Source organism: Mobula hypostoma, unplaced genomic scaffold (genome assembly GCF_963921235.1).
Source record: "Mobula hypostoma unplaced genomic scaffold, sMobHyp1.1 scaffold_172, whole genome shotgun sequence".
In the NCBI taxonomy this organism is placed as follows: Eukaryota; Metazoa; Chordata; class Chondrichthyes; order Myliobatiformes; family Myliobatidae; genus Mobula; species Mobula hypostoma.
Window position 1 is genome coordinate 118,820 of NW_026948217.1, and position 8,681 is coordinate 127,500.

At 57.4% G+C, this 8,681-nt stretch overlaps 1 protein-coding gene across 2 annotated transcripts in view; it reads right to left on the reverse strand.

The window, feature by feature from the left end:
• The window catches only part of LOC134341913 (complement C1s subcomponent-like), a 104,066-nt gene that overhangs the window by 87,431 nt on the left and 7,954 nt on the right, over positions 1 to 8,681 (reverse strand). For both annotated transcript variants that reach the window (XM_063039843.1, XM_063039844.1), the window contains exons 4-5: positions 5,029 to 5,148; positions 1,399 to 1,595 (exon numbers count right to left, since the gene is read on the reverse strand). In XM_063039843.1, coding sequence (XP_062895913.1) covers positions 1,399 to 1,595; positions 5,029 to 5,148 — 317 coding nt within the window. The remainder of the gene's footprint in view (positions 1 to 1,398; positions 1,596 to 5,028; positions 5,149 to 8,681) is intronic.

Genomic DNA, 8,681 nt, shown 5'->3' on the forward strand with positions numbered 1-8,681 from the left:
CCGTGTAACACCCTGAACATCAACACTACCCAATCACTGACAGTGTAACACCCTGAACATCAACACTACCCAATCACTCACCGTGTAACACCCTGAACATCAACAATAACCAATCACTGACCGGGTAACACCCTGAACATCGACACTACCCAATCACTGACCGTGTAACACCCTGAACATCAACAATAACCAATCACTGACCGGGTAACACCCTGAACATCGACACTACCCAATCACTGACCGTGTAACACCCTGAACATCAACACTACCCAATCACTCACTGTGTAACACCCTGAATATCAACACCACCCAATCACTGACCGTGTAACACCCTGAACATCAACACTACTCAATCACTCACTGTGTAACACCCTGAACATCAACACTACCCAATCACTCACCGTGTAACACCCTGAACATCAACACTACCCAATCACTGACCGTGTAACACCCTGAACATCAACACTACCCAATCACTCACCGTGTAACACCCTGAACATCAACACTACCCAATCACTGACCGTGTAACACCCTGAACATCAACACTACCCAATCACTGACAGTGTAACACCCTGAACATCAACACTACCCAATCACTCACCGTGTAACACCCTGAACATCAACACTACCCAATCACTCACCGTGTAACACCCTGAACATCAACACTACCCAATCACTGACTGTGTAACACCCTGAACATCAACACCACCCAATCACTGACCGTGTAACACCCTGAACATCAACACTACCCAATCACTGACTGTGTAACACCCTGAACATCAACACTACCCAATCACTGACTGTGTAACACCTTGAACATCGACACTACCCAATCACTGACCGTGTAATACCCTGAATATCAACACTACCCAATCACTGACCGTGTAACACCCTGAACATCAACACTACCCAATCAGTGACCGTGTAACACCCTGAACATCGACACTACCCAATCACTCACCGTGTAACACCCTGAACATCGACACTACCCAATCACTGACCGTGTAACACCCTGAACATCAACACTACCCAATCACTGACCGTGTAACACCCTGAACATCAACACTACCCAATCACTGACCGTGTAACACCCTGAACATCAACACTACCTAATCACTCACCGTGTAACACCCTGAACATCAACACTACCCAATCACTCACCGTGTAACACCCTGAACATCAACACTACCCAATCAGTGACCGTGTAATACCCTGAACATCAACACTACCCAATCACTCACCGTGTAACACCCTGAACATTGATACAAACAGTGAGAATTCCGAGAATTTACCCTATCCAGTTTCACTCCCCAAATCCAGTCGTGTCCGTGAAACGCGCGTGTTTTGCTGTGGAGGGTTCTTGTATCGCTCGGAAAGCGGGGGAATTTATATTTTCACCTTCAACACGTCGGTCCTGCAGCCGATCAACGGGTCCCCTTCCACGTGGAAGTCTCCCTCGAAGCGCAGGATGACCTCAAACCCCGGCTCGATCTGTATCCGGTAGTGGCAGTGGGAATTCTCCGCGTAAGGGAGCGGGTAGTTGGGGCTAGCGAACTCCCCCTTGAACCTGGTGAAGACCTGCCCGCTGCAGTTGACTGCGTCGGGGGCAGAGAGGGAGAGAAAAAATTGGGAGAGAGTGCAGAGGAGATTCACCGGGATGCTGCCTGGATTAGAGAGGGTGCAGAGGAGATTCACCGGAATCATGCCTGGATTAGAGAGGGTGCAGAGGAGATTCACCGGGATCATGCCTGGATTAGAGAGGATGCAGAGGAGATTCACCGGGACGCTGCCTGGATTAGAAAGGGTGCAGAGGAGATTCACCAGGATGCTGCCTGGATTAGAGAGGATGCAGAGGAGATTCACCGGGATGCTGCCTGGATTAGAGAGGGTGCAGAGGAGATTCACCGGGATGCTGCCTGGATTAGAGAGGGTGCAGAGGAGATTCACCAGGATGCTGCCTGGATTACAGAGGGTGAAGAGGAGATTCACCAGGATGCTGCTTGGATTAGAGAGGGTGTAGAGGAGATTCACCGGGATGCTGCCTGGATTAGAGAGGGTGCAGGGGAGATTCACCAGGATGCTGCCTGGATTAGAGAGGGTGCAGAGGAGATTCACCGGGATCATGCCTGGATTAGAGAGGGTGCAGAGGAGATTCACCGGGATCATGCCTGGATTAGAGAGGATGCAGAGGAGATTCACCGGGACGCTGCCTGGATTAGAGAGGGTGCAGAGGAGATTCACCAGGACGCTGCCTGGATTAGAGAGGATGCAGAGGAGATTCACCGGGATGCTGCCTGGATTAGAGAGGGTGCAGAGGAGATTCACCGGGATGCTGCCTGGATTAGAGAGGGTGCAGAGGAGATTCACCAGGATGCTGCCTGGATTACAGAGGGTGAAGAGGAGATTCACCAGAATGCTGCTTGGATTAGAGAGGGTGTAGAGGAGATTCACCGGGATGCTGCCTGGATTAGAGAGGGTGCAGGGGAGATTCACCAGGATGCTGCCTGGATTAGAGAGGGTGCAGAGGAGATTCACCAGGATGCTGCCTGGATTAGAGAGGGTGTAGAGGAGATTCACCGGGATGCTGCCTGGATTAGAGAGGGTGCAGGGGAGATTCACCAGGATGCTGCCTGGATTAGAGAGGGTGCAGAGGAGATTCACCGGGATCATGCCTGGATTAGAGAGGGTGCAGAGGAGATTCACCGGGATCATGCCTGGATTAGAGAGGATGCAGAGGAGATTCACCGGGACGCTGCCTGGATTAGAGAGGGTGCAGAGGAGATTCACCAGGACGCTGCCTGGATTAGAGAGGATGCAGAGGAGATTCACCGGGATGCTGCCTGGATTAGAGAGGGTGCAGAGGAGATTCACCGGGATGCTGCCTGGATTAGAGAGGGTGCAGAGGAGATTCACCAGGATGCTGCCTGGATTACAGAGGGTGAAGAGGAGATTCACCAGGATGCTGCTTGGATTAGAGAGGGTGTAGAGGAGATTCACCGGGATGCTGCCTGGATTAGAGAGGGTGCAGGGGAGATTCACCAGGATGCTGCCTGGATTAGAGAGGGTGCAGAGGAGATTCACCAGGATGCTGCCTGGATTAGAGAGGGTGTAGAGGAGATTCACCGGGATGCTGCCTGGATTAGAGAGGGTGCAGGGGAGATTCACCAGGATGCTGCCTGGATTAGAGAGGGTGCAGAGGAGATTCAGAGGGACGCTGCCTGGATTAGAGAGGGTGCAGAGGAGATTCACCAGGATGCTGCCTGGATTAGAGAGGGTGCAGAGGAGATTCGCCAGGATGCTGCCTGGATTAGCGAGGGTGCAGAGGAGATTCACCAGGATGCTGCCTGGATTAGAGAGGGTGCAGAGGAGATTCACCAGGATGCTGCCTGGATTAGAGAGGGTGCAGAGGAGATTCACCAGGATGCTGCCTGGATTAGAGAGGGTGCAGAGGAGATTTACATCAACACAGCGATAGAGAGTCAGCAAGCGAGAGTGTCGGGAAATGTATGGTCATACACTTTGGCAGATAAATAAAGACGTAGACTGTTTTCTAAACGGGGAGAAAATTAATGAATCGGAGGTGCTAGTGGATTGGGAGTCCTTGTGCACGAGTCTCCTAAGATTAACTTGCAGGTTGAGTCAATGGTGAGGACGGCTTTATAATGCCCTGATGGGCCGCGCCAGGAGTATTGCGAGCAATTCCGGGCCCGTTATCGGTGGAATGATGTGCTGTCATTGGAGAGGGTCCAGGCGGAGTTCAATAGGATGATTCGGGAAATGAAATGTTTAACGTATGAGAAGCGTCTGATGTCCTGTAATCACCTGGATATGGAGAGGATGTTTCCTGTAATGGGGGAGTCTCGGACCAGAGGACACCGATAGAGTGGATGTGGAGAGGATGTTTCCTGTAGTGGGGGAGTCTCGGACCAGAGGACGCAGATAGAGTGGATGTGGGGAGGACGTTTCCTGTAGTGGGGGAGTCTCGGACCAGAGGACACAGATAGAGTGGATGTGGAGAGGATGTTTCCTGTAGTGGGGGAGTGCAGGACCAGAGGACACAGATAGAGTGGATGTGGAGAGGATGTTTCCTGTAGTGGGGGAGTGCAGGACCAGAGGACACAGATAGAGTGGATGGGGAGAGGTTGTTTCCTGTAGTGGGGGAGTCGAGGACCAGAGGACACAGATAGAGTGGATGTGGAGAGGTTGTTTCCTGTAGTGGCGGGAGTCTCGGACCAGAGGACGCAGATAGAGTGGATGTGGAGAGGATGTTTCCTATAGTGGTTGGAAGGTTCTAGTTTGGTCAGGCGGAGAAGGCGGGGGAACGGGGTCGGGAAGGGGTAATCAATCAGCCGTGGCGGAATGCCGGAGCAGATTCGACGGGCCGAGCGGCCTGATTCTTGTCCCTCTGTCTTGTGACACTTCTGGATGCGGGGATTGATGTGCCCGCGTCTTCTTGTCGCTCCCTCCTCGCAGATCGTTCTCTCTATCGCGGCCCCTCCCGCCTCACCATACCCCTGTCCGACTCTGCCCTGCCCGTGGTGGTCAGCCTTGCCGTACATTCTCTCTGTCCCCTCTCTCTCTCCCTCTCTCTCTCTCTCTCTCTCTCTCTCTCTCTCTCTCTCTCTCTCTCTCTCTCTCTCTCGCTCTCTCTCTTCCCCCTCCCCCCTCTCTCTCTCTCTCTCTCTCTCTCGCTCTCTCTCTCGCTCTCCCTCTCTCCTCTCCATACAATCTCCCTCCCGCAGCTCTCCCTCCTTCCCCTCCTCATCGCGCACTCTCACCTCAACGGCCGAGTCCCCTATTCCTCGCAGGCACCCCGCCCCACCACCGTCCCTCCTGTCCCTCACCATTCCCCCGGTCCCCCCTCCCTTTTCCAACCCGCCCCCCTTCCCGACTCTCCGCCACCCCTCTCCCTCAGCCCTCCGCCTGCCTCCTCGACTCCCGACGTCCTTCCTTCCTTCCCCTCCGCCGCTCCCGCTTCCCCTCCTCGTACCCTTCCCTCCGTCCGGACTCGCCCCCCTCCCCTCTCACCCCCACAGCGGGCGCCGTCCTCCAGGAGGTGGTAGCGGGGGCGGCAGCTGCAGAAGTAGCCGCCGATGTAATTGTTGCAGAAGTGGCTGCAGGAGCTCGATTCCGCGCACTCGTCGATATCTGCAGCGGGATTCGGGAGGGGGCGGCCGGGGCGGTGCGGGGAGAGAGAGAGACGGCAGAGTCAGGGAGAGAGGAGGCAGGAAGGGGAGGGGGAACGAGAGAGGGGGCGGGAGTAGTGAGAGAGCAGAGGGGCAGACCGCGAAGTGGGAGGGGGAGAGCAAGGAGAGGGGGGAAAGGACGAGGAGAGGGGGGAGACGACGAGGAGAGGGGAGACAGGATGAGGGCAGGGAGGAGAGGACGAGGAGAGGGGGAGAGGACGAGGAGAGAAGAGAGAGGACGAGGAGACGGGGAGAGGACGAGGAGAGGGGGGAGAGGACCAGGAGTGGAGGAGAGGACGAGGAAAGGGGGGAGAGGACGAGGAGAGGGGGGAGAGGACGAGGAGAGGGGGAGAGGATGAGGAAAGGGGAGAGAGGACGAGCAGAGAGGGGGAGAGGAGGAGGAGAAGGGAGAGAGGACGAGGAGAGGGGGGAAGAGGACGAGGAGAGTGGGGAGAGGACCAGGAGAGGAGGAGGAGAGGAGGAGAGGGGGGAGAGGACCAGGAGAGGAGGAGAGGACGAGGAGAGGGGGAGAGGACGAGGAGAGGGGGGAGAGGACGAGGAGAGGGGGAGAGGACGAGGAGAGAGGGGAGAGGACGAGGAGAGGGGGAGAGGACGAGGAGAGAGGGGAGAGGACGAGGAGAGGGGGGAGAGGACGAGGAGAGGGAGAGAGGACCAGGAGAGGGGGGAGCTGACCAGGAGAGGAGGAGGAGAGGAGGAGAGGACCAGGAGAGGGGGAGAGGACGAGGAGAGAGGGGAGAGGACGAGGAGAGGGGGAGAGGACGAGGAGAGGGAGAGAGGACCAGGAGAGGGGGGAAGAGGACGAGGAGAGGGGTGAGAGGACCAGGAGAGGAGGTGGAGAGGAGGAGAGGACGAGGAGAGGGGGGAGAGGACCAGGAGAGAGGGAGAGGACCAGGAGAGAGGGAGAGGATGAGGAGAGGAAAGAGAGGGCGAGGAGAGAGGGAGAGGACGAGGAGAGGAGAGAGAGGACGAGGAGAGGGAGAGAGGACGAGGAGAGGGGAGAGAGGATGAGGGCAGGGAGGAGAGGACGAGGAGAGGGGGAGGGGACGAGGAGAGGGGGAGAGAGGATGAGGGCAGGGAGGAGAGGACGAGGAGAGGGGGAGGGGACGAGGAGAGGGGGAGAGGACGAGGAGAGAGAGGACGAGGAGAGGGGGGAGAGAACGACGATAGGGAGAGAGGACGTGGAGAGGGGGGAGAGGATGAGGAGAGGGGGAGAGGACGAGGAGAGGGGGGAGAGGACCAGGAGAGGGGAGAGGACGTGGAGAGGGGGGAGAGGACGAGGAGAGGGGGAGAGGACGAGGAGAGGGGGGAGAGGACGAGGAGAGGAGAGAGAGGACGAGGAGAGGGGGAGAGGACGAGGAGAGGGGAGAGGACGAGGAGAGGGGGAGAGGACGTGGAGAGGGGGGAGAGGACGTGGAGAGGGGGAGAGGACCAGGAGAGGAGGAGAGGACGAGGAGAGGGGGGAGAGGACGAGGAGAGGGGAGAGGACGTGGAGAGGGGGGAGAGGACGAGGAGAGGAGAGAGAGGATGAGGAGAGAGGGAGAGGACGAGGAGAGGGAGAGTGGACGAGGAGAGGGGGAGAGGACAGGGAGAGGGGAGAGGACGAGGAGAGGGGGAGAGGACAAAAAGAGGGGGGAGATCGAGGAGAGTGAGGGGGAGAGATTGGTAGAAAGGGGGAAAGTGGATAGAGGAGTGATGAGGGGGGAGAGGGGGACAAGGGGGTTGAACAGGGATGGGGAAAGGCGGGAGGGAGGACTGAGAGAGGGTTAGGGAGAGAGAGAGAGAGAGTTGGAAAGTGGAGAGAACGAGGGGGTAAGAGAGTGAGGAGAGAGAGGGGAAGATTTCGGGTGGGGGGGATGAGGTCGAGGGGAGAAATCGGCAGAAAGCCGAAAAGTGGAGAGAGAAGGGAAAGGGGATTGAGAGGGGACGGGATTGGGAGGGAGCGGAATGGCTGGGAAAGGTGGGAGAGAGGGGGTTAGGGGAGGGGAGAGAGGTGGAGAATGGAGGGAGAGGAAAGAAACGGGGAGAGAGAGACGGCAAGAGAGGAGGACGAGAGGTCGAGGGTGCGGGAGAGAGAGGGGGAGAGATAGGGAGGGCGGGGAACGAGGAGGGGTGAGAGGCAGATAGATGAGGAGAGGGGGAAAGGGGATTGGGAGGGGGGGAGGGTGGGATAGACGGGGAGAGGGTTTAGAGGGTGAACGGAGAGAAGGGGTTGTGAGAGGGGTAGAGGGGGTAGAGAGGAGTGGGAAGGACAGCCGGTGAGAGATGGCAACGGGAGATCGAGGGATTGAGAGAGAGAGAGAGAGAGAGAGAGAGAGAGAGAGAGAGAGAGAGAGAGAGAGAGAGAGAGAGAGAACGAGAGAGAGAGAGAGAGAGAGAGAGAGAAGGAGCGGGAGGGGGGGAAGAGACCGAGGACAGCGAGGGGGAGAGATGGGGAGAGGGAGGGAGAAACGGGGGAAAGGGGAGGGAGAGAGGGATGAGTGGGCGATAGATGGCGTGAGGCGGGAGAGAGGTTAGAGTGGGAGGGAGAGAGAGGAGGAGACGGGAGGGAGGGAAAAAGAGGTGAGAGGGGTAGAGAAAGGGTGAAAGATGGGGGAAAGAGGGCGAGAGAGGAGAGGGGGAAAGGAAGGGGAGAGAGTGGGGGAAGAGAAGGAAGGAAGAGGGCGGGAAGAGAGAAGGCAAAGAGAGGGGCGAGTGAGAGAGGGAGAGGGGGTGACAGGGCGCGAATAGAAAGTGGAGGGGGAGAGAGAGGGAGAGATTTGGGGAAAGGGGGAGTGAGAGAGGGGAGAGAGAGGTCAAAGGGGGAAAGAGGGGAAGAATAGAGGGTGGCAGAGAGAGAGGAAAGAGAGAAGAGGAGGACGAGAGAGCGATAGGGACAGAGCAAGAGGGGAGGGTTTTGAAAGACCGTGAGGTTAGAAGTTAATGAACGGGTGAGTGTGAGAGAGACAGGGAGAAAGAGAGAGAGAGGGAGAAGGAGCGAGCGAGGGGGAGAGGCAATGAGTTGGGGGAGAGGGTCAGAGTGACAGAGGGAGGGTGGTTAGGAAGAGGGGCGCAGGAAGATGTTGACGTCGAGAGAGTGGGCGACGGGGAGTGAGAGGTAGGGAGGGGAGAGAGGACAAAGTGAGTGAAGGATTCCGACAGAGAGAGCGAGAACAGAGGGAGGGAAGGAAGCGGGGAGAGGGAGACGGAGGTGGAGGGAGGGGAGTGACGAACGGAGGGAGGAAGAGGGACGGAGAGAAGGAGTTGGAGGGAGCGACAGAGGGATGGGGCGGAGGGGCAGAGAGAGGGATGGAAGAAGGGAGGGACGGAGGGAAGGAAGGATGGAGGAAGGCACGGAGGGAGGGATAGCGAGATTGACGGGGGGAGGGACAGAGAGAGGGATGGAGGAAGGGAGGGACGGAGGGAAGGAGGGATGGAGGAAGGCACGGAGAGAGGGATACCAAGACTGACGAGGCGAGGGACAGAGAGAGGGATGGA